The sequence below is a fragment of the Cibotium barometz genome, chromosome 45, assembly GCF_041138505.1.
Source record: "Cibotium barometz isolate CiBa-2024 chromosome 45, ASM4113850v1, whole genome shotgun sequence".
Taxonomy (NCBI): domain Eukaryota; kingdom Viridiplantae; phylum Streptophyta; class Polypodiopsida; order Cyatheales; family Cibotiaceae; genus Cibotium; species Cibotium barometz.
This window is the reverse complement of record NC_141090.1, coordinates 5,085,151-5,104,749: the sequence shown is the minus strand read 5'-3', so window position 1 is coordinate 5,104,749 and position 19,599 is coordinate 5,085,151. Positions and strand designations below refer to the sequence as shown.

The 19,599-nt window shown below is 46.5% G+C and overlaps 1 protein-coding gene across 2 annotated transcripts in view; it reads left to right on the top strand.

Annotated features, from left to right (window-relative positions):
- The first annotated feature begins 660 nt into the window (after positions 1–660).
- LOC147612341 (Glutathione S-transferase family protein) overlaps positions 661–19,599 on the top strand; it is a 54,871-nt gene continuing 35,932 nt past the window's right edge. The window contains exon 1 of one of the 2 annotated variants that reach the window (XM_086782956.1): positions 661–1,114. In XM_086782956.1, coding sequence (XP_086639082.1) covers positions 793–1,114 — 322 coding nt within the window. In that variant the 5' untranslated portion in view covers positions 661–792. The remainder of the gene's footprint in view (positions 1,115–19,599) is intronic. The other variant, XM_086782955.1, reaches the window with a different exon arrangement.

The window sequence follows — 19,599 nt, the reverse complement described above, 5'->3', positions numbered from 1 at the left end:
TTACGAATCCTATGTGCATGGATTTGGTGAATTGTATTTATCCTACTAAAATGACGATAATGTGTTTAGGCCTTGACGATGTAACTTTAACATTTCAATTTACGAAGGTTTGGAAACTTTAGTAGCATAAACCTTGGCTTGATATCTTTTTAAGCACTTAATGTTGGTATTGAGAATTCAGAAGATAATATTGATGCGATGCAAAAGTGCTAGTGGTTGATTTGAAGCATTCCATGTTGGTATTGAGAAATTCATGCTATAGCATTGATGTTGTTATTGAAATTTCAGATGATGAAGCAATGATATCATCTGAAATTTATGCTATAGCATTGATGTCATTAGTGAAATTTCAGATATGGGTAGTGATGGCATCATTGAAATTTCAGATGATAGTAGTGATGAGATCGAATGCCTATACCATTCATAGAAGGAGCAATGCCATTCTAATTCTTTGATTCATAATAAATTTATGTTGTTTTTATTGCAAATTGGTAAGATGTTCAATTTTTTTTTTGTTTTTGTTTTCCGAGCCGGGGTCAGAAGCAGAAGCGAGCACGCTCGTTCTAAGACTCACCCATTAAGGCTGCCCTCCCACATTGAGAATCGGACTTCAAGTGTGAACATCTTAACTCAGAAATTTCGTGGGGAAAAAGAATTCCCCGTTTCTTAACTAAACGGCCGTGTGGAGCTGTTCTGTCCACGCAGTCTGCAGGTGCTCCGTACGTCTCTCTCTACGTAGGAAAGCCAGCTCTCCTGTTCTGTAGAGTTTTTTAGGGTTTGGGAGAAGCAACAATGAGGTTGTCGCTGCTGAAGGGCCAGGCATCGTGGCTCCTGCGCGGGCGGGCCTTCTCCCCTTACGCCTACGGCGTCGCGCGCAGCAGGCCCTCTCACCTGCTGCTTTCCGGCTCCTCCTCCAATCGCGACGAGGAAGATGGCGGCGTAAAGGCGTACCCTTCCATTGGGCCCCTCATTGCAGCAGGCGCCCTCTCCATCTCCTTCGCTGCTTCCAGCTACACTGTCGCTGCGGCAAAGGACAAGCCCCGCTCTGACCTCATACCTAAAGAAGTAGTTCTGTACCAGTACGAGGCCTGCCCTTTCTGCAACAAGGTCAGAGGTATGCCTTTCTTCCATCTTTCTGTAATATGCTAGTCAGTGAAGATCAACTTAGTAAACTTTGCCCTTTATGACAGACCCATCAACAAGTAGGAGAGCGTGTCTCTCTGAGTCTGTGTTTGTGTGTGTGTGCGCACGCGTGTGTGTGTGTGAGAGAGAGAGAGAGAGAGAGAGCTGGATCTGACCCAGTGGTGGCCCTCAGCGGAGGTCTGAATCCAGCCCAATTTACTGAAAGCAAGCCATTAGCGTGTGGTTATACAGAAGCACATTAAAGGAAGAGGTACAAAATATTGAAATGAAATTCTACGTAGAAAACAATGGAAAGAATGTAGCTGGTCAGGATGTAGGAAAGAGTATGCACCACGAAATTGTGCGCAATCGACGAAGAGTTGCTTGCTCCGGACTGAGTTATATGTTTGGATCTAGTTGGGTCGCAAGCTACATTGAGGAAGCGAGTGTCCACGCTTAAGGAAAATGCCCTCAAGGGCATGTAGACATTTCGCTCTAGAATTTCCCATCTCGGCTGCTATCTTCCAGGTTAAATGTCTATTGTAATTTGAAGAGGCATTGAACTGTGAGAATAGTATCAAAGCCAAGGTGGTTACAAATCTGGAAGCTTTTTAATTGGTGATTGACGAGGCATGTGTGTGATTTGTCATTGTGTGTTTTTGGATCAGATCAACTTATTGACATTGAGCAATGAACTTTGCGTGCTCGTGTGTGAGTGCACGTGTGTCTACAAGCCCAGAATCATGGTAAGTCCAGGCAATCATAAGTGTGCGAAGCCTGCATAGTGTTGTAATCCACATGAAGTTGATGTTTGTACAATTGTCTAGGATGCGTATTAGGCCACGTGTCATTGGACATGCACATAGTGGGTCAGCAGGCAAGATGTCCAATTCATGCAGCTGGGCAAGCCATTTTCACCAATCGGGCATGTTGAGACAGTGCTCAAGCATAGGTTGGGTAACCTCATATGGACAATAGCTCTAAAAATAGGACCTTCCTCTCCCCTTGTCAGGCATCTGATCTCAGAAAGAGAACAAGTTTAGCGGATCCATTAGGTGTCGGACCTAGATTAAGATTAGGTCAAACATAGCATCAGTCAAGGCAGCCAAGCGAGCATTTGTCCAAGCCAAGTTGGCACTCTTCTTTAGTAGTCGAGCAAAGGCAGTAACATTTCGTTGTAGACTTGTAAAACAAAGTGGCATAGGATAGATATTCTGTGTCGGCATGGAACTCTTTGGGATCATCAAGTTCATGTCTTTTTTTTGTGGATACACAAGATAGAGCTCAGCTAAGCAAGGAAGGAGATATCTTCTTGCCAGGATTAACATCTGCATTGCACTTCTTTCAACTTCATAACAAAGCAAATACATTGAAGGTGGGGACCCTTTAAAGGAGTATTGAGACCTAGTCGGTTGTTTGGAGAGTCTTTATGGGAAACATTTAAAGAGTCTCTCACACAACTCCCACATGCATAATCCGAGATCATATGGAATTACTATCTGAGCAGGGTTTGGGACATGCTATGCTAAGAGGGGCTTGACTTTGCATTAATGGGGCTAGTCCAAGATTGACCAACGATCATCCGACATGGGATACACCTAGAAGCAAGGCTTTAAGCTCGTTCATCACCATAGAGTTCTTTTGGACTCACCCTCAAGATGGAGGTCATAGCTACACACCTTAGACAGAGCTCCTCTGGTGTAAGACTTGGCATCCCATACCACCAAGTCACATGAAACCGGACGGGAACCGGGAACAATATACAGGCACTTCAGATGCCAAACAAAGATATAAAACATAGTGGAAATAACCATGTGTTGGAAGGTTGGCGATTTCGCGCATGCGAATTATGGCTAGAAGGTGCCTTGGATTATCCCATAAGTGGAAGCATGGGAAGTTGAAGAGCCATATATAGGCTAGAGTGGCACCTTGTCATAGTCATCTCCTCTGGCCAGTGTTTTGGGAGATAGCTCACCGGGAGATGGGAGCCCGGTGGAGGGATGCTGCAGTGTCCGTTGGGGGTGTTCCTGGAGCTCGATGGTGATGCGTCTCCTACGTGCGTTAGTCTTCTGCTGTGCATTCTAACATGGTATCAGAGCCCGGGCGTGTGTGGTCTTGGGCGGCTTAGGCGCTTGTGGTCCCGGGCGACCCCCTTGCGCCTCAGTGGCTTGCGGAGCTCGAATCGAGGGAGGGTGGTGGAAGGTTGGCGATTTCGAGCGTGTGATCTATGGCTAGAAGGTGCCTTAGATTATCCCATAAATGGAAGGCTAAGAACAACTTTGCCATGTGCTCAGGCTTGATTGTTTTCCTCACAGGAATAAAGTGTTCCTGTTTGCTAAAAATAGTCCATATAGCATCATTTCCATGTGCCGATTTCGGAAGATCCATAATGAAATCCATAGGAATGCTTTCCCATGGTTCCTGTGGAATGGGTAAAGGCTGAAGCAAACCATGTGTCTTGTGTCTATCAAACTTGACTTTCTGACACACTATGCACTCTCGCACATGAGCTTCAATATCCCTGCGTAGAGGGCCAAAAGAAATATCTTTCCAAAGCCTGTGTAGTAGCCAGAATACCTTGATGACCAGCAATGGCGGAGCATGACTCTCTTCCATAACCTTTTGGCGTAATTCACGCACTACACAAATACTATTTTGCATCATAAAAAACCCATCTTCAATCGAATAAGATGGGACATCTCCTCCGGGAGACGGGAGCCCGGTGGAGGGATGCCGTGGTGCCCGTTGCATAGTAGCAACGGAACGGGAACGGGAACGGAACGACGAAAGCACCACCAGGGGAACGGGAACGAGGAAAAGGGGGAACGGGAACGAGGGGGAACGGAAACAGGGAACAACCTAGATAATTCCTAGAAATGACGATAAATCTTAACATACAATGCTCATTTATATAACCAAATCAGAGACACACTAAAGTCTAGTGCACCATAATTTGCATGGCTAGTTACTAACACTGAATAGATCTCACAAGTCAAAATAAATTAGCCCACATCATACATGACATAAGTGACAAAAAGCACAAAATGTGGCCCACATGGCACAGCCTAGATAAAAGAAACAATCCAAGTCCAAAGTCCAAGCCTCAAGGTGACATGCAAATAGTAAGGAGATATCATGCATGGCTACTGCCAGTGATGCCATCAAGGAGACTATCATCTATGTCATCCAAGAAAGCCATATCATCAAGACCAACATCTGCAGCATCCAAATCTTCAATCCCATCCTGACCAGGATCTGGAAGTCCATGTTTCTCCTCATCATCCGAGGACTCCTCATCAAGCAATATAAACTTCTCTGGTTTGGGAGATGCCATATCACCAAGCAAGTGCAAATTAGCACTTACAAAAATCAAGTCATTGACTTGTTTTGTCCCAAATTTGTTCCTCTTCTTGGATGCAACATGGCCGAACACACTCCATAGCTGCGGAGCTTGCACCTTGAGACAAGATCCTTATTGCCAATGATTGAAGCTGTGGTGTACGAGCCCCATAATCCTCCCACCATAAAGCAGCCCCTATCTTAAACCTATCCATAGAAACATGGGACGGGGAACGGGGACGGGGACGGGGACGGGGAACGGGACGGGAACGGGGCAAAAGGCCGTCCCGGGGACGGTGGAAAAAACGGCAATCTGAAAACGATTGTTTTTTTGCAATTTTTTTAACACACTTGATTTACACTTAGAAACCAAGACATTAAGCACAAAATTGCACCAAAAAGAGGAGAAAATTGAAATGCATAGTCGTATTAGCAAAAAACTATAATGGGGCGCCGATGGCGTGATAAACAAAAGTGAGTGTACAATGATCAATCTAAACAAAAATGCCAAATGGCATAATGAAAGGCCCAAGGAGGGTGTACACTCAAGGCAAAATGACTAAGTGCCAAGATACAAGACTCAAGAGTCAAGAGACTAGGCAAGAGGGTGAAAAGGGTGAAGATCAATCGTGACCTCCTCGGTGAAGTCCTCCATAGGCTGGTCCTCAAGTGGGAGGGGAGGGGGAGGTGGGGGGGACAATGCCTCGGGCACAACCTCAAGCTCCTCTAAAATCTCGGCCCTCTGCTGATCAGAGAGATGTGGGTCCTGCTGTGCCTGCTCCCATTCGGTGAAAGGATCTGCCTTCTTTGTCAAGCCCTTGCAAAGCATTCGCAAGTTGGCACTGACAAACACCAAATCATTTGCACGCTGTACACCAAGGCGGTTCCTCTTCTTAGAGGCAATGTGGCTATAAACTGACCAGAGTTGCTCTAGGCAACTGCTACTGCAAGCCTGTGAGAGTACGCGCACAGCAAATTCCTGCAACTTTGGAGTTTCCGCACCATAATCCTCCCACCAAAGTGCAGACCCTACCTTGAAGCGGTCCGCCTGTGCATCTGCCAAACCAAAAGCCCCCCGCTTCTCTCTATAAATCTGCAATTGGTCCTTGATTGTGCGGCGATCCTCCTCACTAGTGTAAAGGCGATCCAAGGTTTGTCGAAGGCCTTTGCTCACCTCTTTGTCCTTGTGTTGCCCTTTGCCTTGAAACTCAGGATCAACAATGTAGGCAGCAGCATGGAGGGGAGAGTGGTAGGCTTGCCACCTTTTCAAACATAGGGATTTGACCTGTTTATAGTGAGGCTTGACTTTGAACATTGCTTTTAGCTTCTCTGTCATGCGATCCATTGCCTCATACACTTTGCCAATGCATGGTTGAGTGGAATCCACCACCCTAAGGAGATCAATAATCGGTTGCACCATCTCCACAAGCGCCTTGGCCTCCTCCCACCATGCCGCATCATCCGCCCTTTCCCTGCAAAATTTGCCGACCGTCGTGGAAGCCTCTGAAGTGCGTGCAAACTCATCACTGAGGAAGAGTCCCCTCAATGCCCCGCTACATGTACACAAGCGGCCTAGCATGAGAAAGTTGAATGCAAACCTCGTCTCGGAATACTTAAGAAGAGAGAGGCTTGACTTCTTGGAAAACTCGTGCTGCACCCTGTGATGGTTGAGGACAAAGGTCACTATTTTGTTGGCACCCTCAATGACAGGTGCAACCCAATCCAAGGCCCCTATGTCTTTGATAAGGTTGTTGACCCGTTCCTCCGTCCCGCGGGCGTCCCGCCCCCGTCCCAGGCGTTCCCCGTCCCTAGGGTCCGTTCCTTCCGTCCCATGTCACTATGAACCTATCTCTCTGTGCATCAGCCGATCCAAACCTTCCCAACTTGCTGCGATAAAATCCAAGTTGGTCTTTCACCAACCTTCATTTATCTGCATCACGAACCTGCCTAGAAAGCACTGTCTCCCAACCATCCATCACCTCATCATCGACCTCTTGTCCACATCCTTGGAACTCCGGATCCAAGACATACGCAGCAGCATGCATAGGAGAATGATAACCATTCCATCGTTTTTCACATAATTCTCGAACCTTTGCATATTTCTCATCAGACAAGCCCATTTCCCCTATTTTCTCGATCATTCGGTCAGTCCCCTCATAAACCTTGCCAATGCATGGCTCCCGTCCATCTGCAATCCACATCAAGCGCATGATCGGCTTCATCATAGCATTGATAGTATTGACTTCATCCCAAAATGTGAAGTCTTGTATGGTTCTTGCAACCTCTATGCCGGCTCTTGACCGAGAAAGTGCCATCCCATCCACTCATTGCATACAACCAACTGCTTCAAAGGCAATTGCACTTTGGATAACCTCTTCATCATGAGAAAGTTATAACCAAAGCGTGTCTCTGAGTACTTCAAGAGATCCTTTTTGGCCGATCTCTTGCGGAATTCATTCAAAATAAACTGATGGTTTTGAATGAAGCTTATTATCTCCTTGCCTTTTTGAATGTGTGGATCAACCCATGGCAAGCTGCCAACATCCTTCAATAAGTCGCTCAAACAATGAGCAAAGCATGGACTAAATGTGATATTCGGATACGTGTCTTCAAGCTTAAGACCAGCTTCTCTATTTGTTGCCTCACCATCAGCTAAGAACTGAATAACATTCTCTGGTCCAACTTTCTCAATACCTTCGGCCCACTCTTCCATAAGCTGATCTGCAGTTTTTCCAGTCCCAGAAGCATCATGTGAGAAAATGAATTTTATTCTTCCTCGAGAATAAGCAACCATGCCATGAATGGACCTTTTTCGAGTGTCACTCCAACCATCTGCAATAAGTGACACACCATTCTTTGCCCCTTTGCCCAACTTTCATGCACAGACTCTAAAGCACATTCAATTGCAGCTTTCTCCTTTTGCAACAAGGTGGTGCGTAGTGTCTCATATGAAGGAGGCTTGTATGTTGGGCCATACCGTGCAATCTCTTGGACCATTTCAATGAAATATGGAGACCTGGCAACATTGAATGCTACATGATCATGATAAAAGAACCTTGCAACAGCTGCATCTACCCTTTCTTTCTTGCGGGGATCCCAAGCTGCTCCCAAGGTTTGCTGCTTGCCGGAACTTGCACCCATAGACTGCGAATCTTGGGAAAATGCAAAGCTCCCAAGTCCACCATACTGTTGTCCATCTCCCAAGTGTACATCTTCCCCTTGTCTACTGAAGTAAGATGCATCAATTGCCGGTTTCTTTCGTGCACATGCTTTCCCCTCTTCACTTGGGTACTTTGCCAAAAGCTCTCTACACATTTCAGGTGTTGTCCCTGGGCATTTGTTCACTTGTGCTTTTTCATTGTTTACATGGCATAGATGTGCTCTCACGGTTTGCTCCTCCTGACTTCTCTTTGTTACATTGCTTGCATTTTCATCGTGTTGCACCTCCCTTAGATGAATACCTTTCTAGCCTTTCAACCTCGTCCCACCAAGTAGCATTCGAAGCCGATCGCTTTGAACCCGAGTAAGCCATGATTTCTGCAAATTCGGGCAAAAAGTTGAATAGGCTTTCAAAGTTAACCATTACAGAGAAGTGAGTCCTTTTTTTTTCTTGTGTTTAATGGGGAGAGACTGTGCAGTGTGCACTTCAGATTGTGACATAGGTAATTTTTAAAACACCAAAAGTTCAAACAAAGAAAGAGAGAGAGAAGAAAGAGAAAAGCTTGCTGCCTTGCCTTTTAGATGAATGTAGTCACTGTGTGTACAGTGTACACTGCAAGTCTGCAAGGGCTGGGGCCTGACTAGGGCAATTGTACTATGTAGTACAGAACAGTACGCCGTACGGGCAGGACAGTACGGGCAGTGGAGTCGTGGACAGCAACGGCGACTGGTACAGGCGTGAACTCCGAAAAGCGACAGGCGAAAGGCGTACGGGACCCGAGTGCGAATTTCCGAAAAGCGACTGGTGGAAGGCTTACGGGCTTCTATTTTTCTATAAAAAAATCCCAGTCATCAGCGTTCCCACGTGGGGGAACGGCAGGCTCGCGTTCCCTCTCCCGTTCCACCACCGTTCCCTGCCGTTCCATGTCTTTTTGACCACCTCAACGTTCCAGCTCCTGTTTCCAACGTTCCACTGGTTCAGGCGATGGGGGAACGCGTTCCACCGTTCCCAATGGGGGGAAACGGGGCTCCCCTGCTACTATGGCCCGTTGGGGGTGTTCGTGGAGCTCGACGGTGATGCGTCTGTCACGTGCATCCCGCACTTGGATGCTGATGGGGAGAAAACCAGAAATTAGGGTTTAGAGTTCATTCATGGGAGACATACACAGAGAAGCAAGAGAGAGAGAGAGAGAGAGAGAGTTGTGGGGATAAGTCAACTCATCAATGGCATAAGTGTGTGACTCCCCTATCACACATGTATATTGCACTAGTACACATAGTGCACTTAGTACATTAAAAGTACTAAGTGTACTATGTACTATAACTTATGGGCTTGTACACACTATAAGGGTGGGCATAATGCCTTTACCCCAACAACCTCCCACTTAAAGGCAAAGTGCCCTTAAGTAAAGGAAAAGAAAAAAAATCAGCATGTACATGATAATATACAAGGCCATATCAAGGCTGAAAATGGCCTCATCCAATGCCCATCAAGTGTCTGCAATGAGCAAACCGCTCCGGAGGCAAACTCTTCGTCAACAGATCAGCCGGGTTGTCATCCGTATGAATCTTAACAAGCTGAATTTGCTTGTTCTCTATCACCTCTCTGATGAAGTGATACTTCACATCTACGTGCTTCGTCTTTGCATGAAAAACAGGGTTCTTTGCCAACTGAATGGCACTTTGACTGTCACAATGCAACAATGGAATATCCCCTGTATAACCCAAATCAACCACTAACCGAGATAGCCATAATGCCTCCTTGCAAGCCTCTGTGGCTGCAATATACTCGGCCTCTGTAGTAGATAAGGCAGTGCACTTCTGCATCCTGGATATCCATGACACAGCACCTCCTGTGAATGTAAATACATAACCGGTAGTAGACTTCCGGTTATCTGGATGACCGGCATAATCCGAATCCGTGTAACCATGCACTAATGCATCCTGTTTGCCAAAGCAAATGCACAAATCCTGTGTGCCCTTCAGGTATCTCATGACACCTTTCACTGCTTCCCAATGCTTTTTGCCAGGGTTGGCCATGTATCTAGAAACCACTCCCACTGCAAATGCAATGTCCGGCCTAGTAGCAACCATGGCATACATGAGACTGCCACAAGCTGAAGCATACGGAATCTTGGCCATATCAGCCCTGTCTCTATCTGACTGTGGGCTGTCCATAGCACTGAGTTTCACATATGGAGGCAAAGGAGTACTAGCTTTCTCCCCCCCGTCCATATTGAACCTCTGCAAGACTTTGCCAATGTATTCCTTTTGAGACAAATACAACACATGCTGATTTCTGTCCCGAAGTATCCGCATACCCAAGATGTGATTAGCATCACCCAAATCCTTCATATCAAAGGTTTGATGCAGCCTCTGCTTCAAAGCATCCATCTCTTTACGAGATTTCCCGGCAATCAACATATCATCAACATACAAAATGAGAATCAATAGACTGCCATCCAAAGCTTTCTTGGTGTACAAGCAGTGATCTATGTCACTTCTCCTGAATTTCTGAGATTTCATGAATGTATCAAATTTATGATACCATTCTCTTGGTGCCTGTTTGAGCCCATAAAGACTCTTTTTCAGCTTGCATACAAGCTTCTCCTTTCCACTTACTGCATAACCCTTTGGCTGCTGCATATATATCTCCTCATGGAGATCACCGTGAAGAAAAGCAGTCTTCACATCCATCTGAATCAAGTCCAGATCATCATGCGCTACCAAAGCCAACACAGCTCTAAGTGTGGTCATTTTGACCACTGGAGAGAAGATCTCATCAAAGTCCACACCATATTCCTGCTTGAAGCCCTTAGCCACTAACCTGGCTTTGTATCTTGGCTTTGCATCTGGTGCAACTTTGAGCGTGTATACCCACTTGCATGGCAAAACCTTCTTGCCTGCAGGCAAAGGCACCAATTTCCATGTTTCATTTTTATGCAGAGAATCCATCTCTGACTTCATGGCACGCTCCCATAGAGCCTTGTCTGCCCTCTGTAAAGCCTCTTTGTAACATGAGGGCTCCCCACAGTCAGTTAGCATCAAGTAGTCAACCCCTGGAACAAACCTGTCAGGGGCTCTGGAGGGTCTAGTGGACCTCCGTACCCAATGACCATCATTTGCAGGTTGCTGTCCAGCCTGCATATCACCCATTGGTGGCTCCTGTTCCATGCCATAAGGCTGAAATATCATGCCCGGTATCTCCTCTAACTGTGGTATATCTTCTGCCATATCTGGCTGTCCATTTGGACCATTTTCAGCACCATTTAAGGGCTGGTTTTCCTGCTGTAATGGCTGATTTACAGCCCTTTGTTGTTGTCCATGATGTCCATCATCATCAAAGATGACTCTGCCAGGCTCCTGTTGCCTTGCAGGCTCTTTATACATGCATGTTTCATCAAAAATGACATCATTGCTGCGTATGATCTTTCTATTCATGGGATCCCAAAGTCTATACCCCATTTCACCTCTGTCACCATATCCTAGGAATATGCATTTATGAGACTTAGGATCAAGTTTGGTGCGCATTTCCCTGCGTATGTGCACGTACGCAACGCAACCAAACACTCTCAAGTGCTTGTATGACGGAGGCTTCCCTGTCCATACTTCCTCTGGCACTTTCCCACCAAGCCTCGTGTTAGGTGACCTATTTATAAGGTGAACGGCTGTCATAACAGCTTCAGCCCAAAAACCATGAGGTAATGCAGCATGTGACAACATAGAACGGACCTTCTCCTGAATGGTCCTGTTCATCCTCTCTGCTGTCCCGTTTTGTGGAGGATCATAAGGAGTAGAGAGCTCCCTCTTGATGCCTTTAGCATCACAAAAGTCCTGAAACTGTTTGGACATGTACTCTCCACCATTGTCGGAACGCAAAGCCTTCAGTGTTTTGCCAGTTTGATTCTCAACAAGAGCAACAAACTTCTCAAACACTGAGAATGTATCACTCTTCAAACGAAGAGGATAAACCCACACCTTGCGTGTGGCATCATCTATAAAAGACACAAAATATTTTGCCCCTCCCAAAGAAAGCTGAGGCATCTCACATACATCTGTATGCACAAGCTCTAACTGAGCATCTTTCTGTCCAAGAGCTTTCTTGTGGGGGCACTGTAGTTGCCTACCATATATACAATGCTCACAAAATTGAAAACTTGAAAACTTTAGAGAAGCCAAGTAACCCAAACGAGACAATTGCTCCATTCCCTTGACACTCATGTGTCCCAACCGGCTATGCCACATAGAAATTTCCGGCAGCTCGGTTGCATTTACATTAGCATGGTGACAAACACCTGCATGCATAAAATAAAGAGTGTCCACCTTAGAGCCTCTGGCAACAACCAGTGAGCCCTTACTAATCTTCCACTTTCCACTACCAAATGTGGTAACATAATCAGCATCATCAAGCTGTCCAGTAGAAAGCAGATTCTTCTTGATCTCAGGCACATGCCTGACATCATGGAGCATAAGCTGTGAGCCATCTGAAAATACAAGCCTTACATCACCTCTGCCAAGAATTTTGCATGCATGGTTATCACCCAAATAAACCACTCCTTCATTGCCAGCAGTGTACCTGACAAACAAGTCTCTGCAACCTGTGACATGAAAGGAGGCACCTGAATCAATGATCCATGAGTGCATACCATGACCACCTGTAAGAAGTGAATGGGCATCAAGTGAAGACGTAAAGAGGACCTCATCCTCACTGCCACCTGCATGTGACACATTGATTTCTTCGATCTTGACTCCACTTTTGCCCTTCGGCTTTACATCTTTGGCTTCATCCTTCTCTTTGTCTTTGCCTTTTCCTTTTTCTTTTTGATCATTTTTCCATTTGTAGCATTGTTTTTTGATGTGTCCCTTCTTGCCACAATAATGGCATTCCAAATCCTTTTTGGAGCGAGACTTGCTCCTTCCCCTTTCTTGGCTTTTCCCCCTTTGCTGGGATCTCCCACGTGCATTCATTGCATTGGACTTGCCAACAGAGTTGTTTTTCCTGTTCATCTCTTCTTGAAGAAGAGCACCCTCAACATCTGCATATGACAGCATAGCATGCGAATTGCTAGTGGCTGTCCTGAATGTGTCCCAACTCTCTGGCAAAGTGCATAACAAAAAAGTGGCTTTGAACTCATCGTCCATTGCCAACTTTTGATTGATGACCTGGCTGACAATACCATTAAACTCATTTAGATGGGCTGTCATAGATGCCCCTTCCTTCATCTGAAGACCTATGAGTTTCTTCAACCAATACACTTTGCTTGAGGCACTTTGTTGGGCATACAAGTCCTGCAATCTCTGCCACATTCCCCAAGCTGTCTTCTCTTCACGAATGCTGAAAAGTAATGAGTCTGACACAGACAACATGATAGTAGATCTTGCCAGCTCATCCATATCTTCCCACTCTTCAGCAGTAAGAGAAGCGGGCATTACACCCCTTTCTTTGATAGGCTTGTGCTGCTTTTTCTGGAGCAACACATTGTAGCACTGGGTTTGCCAAATATCATAATTATGCGAGCCTTCAAGCTTCTTGATGTGAAGCAATGAAGAGCTCTCACCTGTGGTTGCCATAGCAATATGCAACCTTTAATGCCTGACTCCCTGCAAATGTGCAAACACTGCACCCAAGATGTGCAAACACTGCACCCAAAGCACACAAAGTGCTCACAAATGTTCTCCCAAGCTTTATCTCCCACTGCGGAAGCACAAATGCAACTTTTCTCCCACTTTATGTGATGAAAACACCAAAATCTGGTTGCTGCAGATTTTGGACAGCACCTTAAATGTGCTCTTTTGCCTCTCCAAAGTACTGTACAGCAGTACCAAGTGCTCACCAATGATGTACCAAACCTGTATCGGCAATTTCAGCAGCTGAATTTGAACCTTTTGATCACTCAAGACAGTGTACAGCCATGCCAAAACATGCACAAAGCTGTGCCAAATCTGTACCAGCAGGTACAATAGCAATAAATGCTCTCCTGGTTGTCCAAATGAGTGAAAATCAGACTTTTACAGTCCTGTACACTGCATAAAACAGTCCCGAACAGAAATTGGGCAAAAGCCCCTTGACTGCAAGCTGATTTTTGAGGATTCAAGGCATAAATGTCTTGCCTGCTGCTTTGCCAAGCTCAACAAGCATACAAACTTGAAAAGCCCCTTGATTTGAGATCAATTTCTGATCATGCATGGTACATTGACGCACATGAAGGCATCCAGAGTGTTCACGATGCTTCCCCCTGGCTACATATACATCAAATACATGAAAGCCCTTTGATTTACAGGCACATTGAGTGCTTGTAAGGCATCAGCACATTAACCACAGCATCAAATGCGATCGCTTGCATGCAAATCGACCAAATCGGCACAAAAGCCCCTTGATTTGCACTGCAATTTGCTGCAATTTTGCCCAAATGTGCGATTTTTCACATCATACAGCATGTATGAGTGCTTAATTGCACAATTACATCAAAAGCCCCAAATTTCGACATCCAATTTCCTGCAAATTGATCCTGATTTGACCAATTTCTTGCAAATTTATCCTGATTGTGACCAATGTCACCCAATTTTGCCAATTTTGCTAAAAAATTGAGCAATTGGGCACCTGTACCTGCTCAATTGCTTGAATTGATAAGAAATTCGCAAAAAAATTGAAGGCAAATACCTCTGAAATTTCTGAATTTCTCTGATTTGCAGGTTGATTTCTGTTGCAAGAAAAGAGGGGGGTTATGATGATGCTGCTGCAGAAAAAGGAGGATTCTGCTGCTGTGCTGTACGGCGGCGCCTTCGGTGCTGGGCGGCCACGTGGGCTGGCTACGTGGGCGGCCTCACTCTGTCGCTGCAAGACGATGTGGTTGGCCTTCAAGTGAAGAAGGACGGAGGCTGGATTGCAGTCCAGCCGGTGCTTCAGAGGGCCTCGGTTTGCCTGCCCTTTTCTTCGAAGAAACCTTCCAAGAATCAAGGCAGCTGCTGCACGTGAATCGTTATCCACCATGCCCTCGGGCAGCCACGTGGGCTGGCTGTGTGGGCTTCGTGATTGCCTGCGCCGTGTAGAGCTGGCCCGCTTCTGCCTGCGCTTAACGCCCACCTGACGTGTTTGCCTAGCGCCTATTGTTGACGTAGCCTCCGCTCACGCTTCGCTCGTTGCCTTCGCTTCACTCGCCTAGCGCCTATACGCCCAGCGCTAATGCGCTTTGCAGCCACTGCTGGGAGTTCAGTGGTCGGCGCTATTTGTTGCACAGAACCCGCCTCTGTATGGACGTGTGCTGCCTCAGCCACGCTACAGGTCGCCTAGGGCTGCTGCCTTCGCCCGACTAGTGCCTTCGCTCGCTATGTGGACTAGCTTCGCTTAGTAGCGCTACAATTTTGCCACGATGAAGGAGGCACAGCTCTGGGGTTGATTGAGAGAGGCGGCAGTAGGCTTTGGGGCAGCGGAGCTCACACAGAAGAAAACGCAGGATGATAATGGTGATGCGACCCAAGCTCTGATACCAGTTGATGGGGAGAAAACAGCAATTAGGGTTTAGAGTTCATTCATGGGAGACATACACAGAGAAGCAAGAGAGAGAGAGAGAGAGAGAGTTGTGGGGATAAGTCAACTCATCAATGGCATAAGTGTGTGACTCCCCTATCACACATGTATATTGCACTAGTACACATAGTGCACTTAGTACATTAAAAGTACTAAGTGTACTATGTACTATAACTTATGGGCTTGTACACACTATAAGGGTGGGCATAATGCCTTTACCCCAACAGATGCCACGTAGACATTTGTGTACAGAAGGTGCAGGACTTGGGATGGTGAACTGGTCCCATGTGAGCCGAGTCCGGGACGAGTCAGCCAGGGATCCATCTCAGTCGTCCGAGGTTAGGTGTGCATTGTCCTGCACATGAGTCCAAGGTCAGGTGTGCACTGTCCTGCACATGAAACAGTGTCAGTCCGCGCTGTGAGTCTCCCTCTAGAATGATGTCGGTGGTTCTGTGTATCTGGTATGGTACCGGATGCCAGATCACTGAGTAGATAGTGGTTAGGACAAGGGGCCAGCCCATAGGGCTACCCCGGATCTTAGTGTGGGCATGGGAATGGTGTGGAACCACCCCCATGTGGGCCAGGAAGGCCCAGGCTGAACCCACCAACCATGGAGAGGCTGTAGGACAGCCCTAGGGCAAAGATAAGGCTATTTCCAGGAGTTTACAGCCTTTATATGGCTGTAGGGCAAGTATGGGGCAGCCCATATAGGCCGCCCAGCCCTTGGATTGTGGGCAAAGGCTGTGCCCAGCATTCTGGAAGCAGGCGCATGATGCCCAACGGACATTGGTGCTGGCCGCCTGGTTATCTACTGGCCAACTGCTGTTGGGAAGTAGTATAAATAGTGGAGGCCATAATCCCATTCATTCATCTCATTCTACACCAAGAGCTCAAGCATAAGAGACTAGACAAAGCCAAGAGGGTGCTAAGCAAAGGGGTGAAGGATTCAGGTCAAGGGCAGGGTATTTCCCAGCCAAGAAAAGGTTCAAGATTGCTGTATTTTTTTTCAGATTTCTCATCATTCTAATAAAGCAAATACACCATCAGTGGTGGAGGCCCTACGCAGGGTAATTGGGACCCAATTCTGTGTCCTCTCTCTCTCTCTCTCAAAACCGGCCTTCAGGAAGCAAAGGGCGGTGAAAACAAACACTCGCACATAAAACACTTCAACGCCATTGAGAACCTAGAAAAGGAAAACAAACAGGGGGAGCTAGAGTGCTCCTGCAAATAGTACACGGACACCGATTGGCCCCAAATCGCAGTGGCGCCCCTTGCGGTATTTCTTTAATTGATTATAAGAGCTTTGATTATAATATAAGGCTGGGAACTCAGCCGTCGCAGTAGAACCCTTGAAGCCTGCAAAGAACCTGCATCTGGCTTCTTGTCCACACGGCATCCCCAAACAAGTCGAGCCATTGTTCATATCAAAAGACTCTCTCACATTGAGTCTGCATACAGAAGCTTTCTCCCATGAGCAAGGCTGCCACAACCATCCATAGCCTCTCACACTATGAACAGCATCACACCCTGACACATCCAGTGCTTTTGCATCACAACACAGACTCCCAAACTGTCTCTCAAAAGAGTATCACAGCACAGCATACCATACAGTCGACACACCTGTACAAACCCTCTCTACCTTCCAAGGGTACTATCCATCTCTGTCATGGATTCCTTGTCCCCTGCCCAATCAGTAGCAAGGCTGTACCAAACATGTGTCCATTCCTGTACCTTCTGCCTGCATGTGACCTATCTTCTGGAGAAACCCAAAAACATGTTTCCTCGTCGAGAATCCTACAACCTGTTTCCAGATGAAACCCTTAGGCTTGTTTCCCTTTGAAACTTCTGTCCTGTTTCCATACAGAACCATTCATGGCACCATTCAACAACAGTGCCAACAACAACATACATCTAGTTACCTGTTCCCTCATGAAACATCTGGAAACATAGAGATGCCCATAACTGTAGGTCCCTCTGTTCCTTTCTAGCAGGAAGAAAACAATCTGCTCCATGAGCACGCAGCCATGCGAGCTTGCATCACTCCCATGCCAAGAAACATAACCAAATGACCTGTACTTGCAGCCAAAAACCCAAGCACATAGCTGAATTTGCAGCCAAGCAAAAACAGCACATAAACTGTCCCAAAACAGTCCTGAACCAAAGCATAGAGAAGCTGAAAATTCCATCAAATGAACGCCATCGACATGATGTCTATGTTCATGGAAAACCAACCTCTGTCCACCTTTGTATCAAGAGAAACCAACCCTTGTCTACTCTTCAGCAGAGGGAGAAAGAGAGAGAGAGAGAGAGAGAGAGAAAGGAGGCCTGTGTCTCTGTTCTGTAGCACAACACCGCAGCCAGCCCTTTAATCTCCAAAAAGCAAAGGGGAAGGAGGGATTCAGTAGGCGCCTGGTTCTGTCCTGCCCGTACAGCTGTCCGTACAGCTGCCACGTGGACTGTACCTGCAGGTGTACCTGACTGCGCCGTCTATACTTGCAGCAGCCTGCCCTGCACCGCCAGTACCTGCACCACCTGAATCTACACCTGCAGCAGCCTGTCCTGCCACGTGGGCTGTACCTGCAGACAGCAGCCGTACACTACCTGCACAAGCCCATCCATGCGCAGCCAGCATGCAGTCCACCTCTCCCCAGAAAAGCACACGTTTTTCTCCTCAGATTGGCGCCTGAATATCCAGATGAGCAGCCCTCCTGACTGAAAAAGCACACCCACCACAAAAGATAGGCGCCTCTCTGCTTTTTCTGCCCAAGAGCCCCTCTTTTTTCAAAAAGCTCACACGTGGCCCCAAAAATAGCATAAGGGCCACGTTTCTTTAATGAAAGGCTTAATAAATGATTTTTAAGGTTTTTAAACCTTCAAAGCTAAAATCTCTTTGCCCCCTTTCACACATGGGGTTATTCACACATGGGCTTCCATCTTCACTCCCACCTGATGCCATTCACACTGTCCACCATGTCCCCGTGCACATCTACATCTTGTCCAGAGAAAAACACAGGGTCGTGACATACCCCCCCTCTTGAAAAATAGCAAGCGTCCTCGATTGCACTCAATGGCACAGTAAAGCATCTCATGAGCAAAGATACCCCATATGGCAAAAACAATGGCCTTCCAATGCATCTGGATGATAGAATAATCATCCTGCACAATAAGCCACACTGTCCTCTTGCTTGTTCCTTCAGAACCTACAGCAAAAGTCTAAAACCAAATGGAAACACGTTAACTGTGTTAGCCAAAAACAAAACCATGCATCATTCTACATATGGCACACATATGCATGACACACATATGCATTCGCAAACAATATGCTCCTCAAAATGCTCTACCTACTCCAAAGTAACAGTCTAAGGGCTGCTCGCAAGCCTTACGCCCATGGGCATCCCGCAGGACCCACGACTGAAGGTACAACATGAGCATATGCAAGCACTCAATGCATCCAAACACTACATCTACCAAGTACTTTCCCACATATGTCTCATGGCCATCCCGCAGGAGTTACACCCAGTGGTGCATCCATGACATAATAAAGCACTTGATGTATCATACCAACATACATGCAGCACATGACACAATGCAGAGTATTTCCCAATGTATTCTCAATGGTACCAGGATCCAATGGCACTAGAATACAAAAATACCTCTACCTCAAAAAGTGTATGCATACATGCACAAACAGAGTTCGATCCATATATCCATGAACCAAACCAACTCTAGGACTGCTCGCAAGACTTATGCCCTCCATAGAGTTATCCATAGTTGCAGTTATAGTTCAAGGTGCGCGCGACTGTGAACCATACTCAACCATCATCTCATGTGTCTAGAACACAATATCATAGAAGTCCCATAAGCAGATGTACTATCAGCCTCAGTACCTTCGGGTGAATACAAAGATGTCACCAAGCGACTCCCAGATGACAACTGAGCCTGTCTGTAACAAGGGAGCGGAGGTGCTACCCCCCTCTTGAGCATCAGGCAATGCTCCAGACCTATGCTCTGCTGAACCTGAATAAGCCGTAACAAGAGTCGACTCCAACTCATAGGCATCAAGATAAAGCTGCAACTCCTGAGGTGAATCTGCTAAGTCACCCTCCTCCATCCACTTCGCATCCATTAGTGAACCTCCTCCATCCACTTCGCATCCATCAGTGAACAGCTCTTGAACTTCACAGGATAGCGACGGGAAACTTTACCCTGTACCTTTCTTTTCTTATGTGCCAGTATATGCTCAGGAATAAGAACCTCGTCAAGTTCCTCCACTTCCATCTGAGCCTCATCTGATACATCCTCAGGCACCCAAAACCTGCTTGCACTCCACCCAAGTGGTAAGCACAAGTCCTCGATGAAGTATAGTAGATCACCACTGCTAAACATAGAAAGAAACTGTCTTCCGAACCCATGAAGCCTCTATGAAGATACGACCGGTGACAAACTGGCAA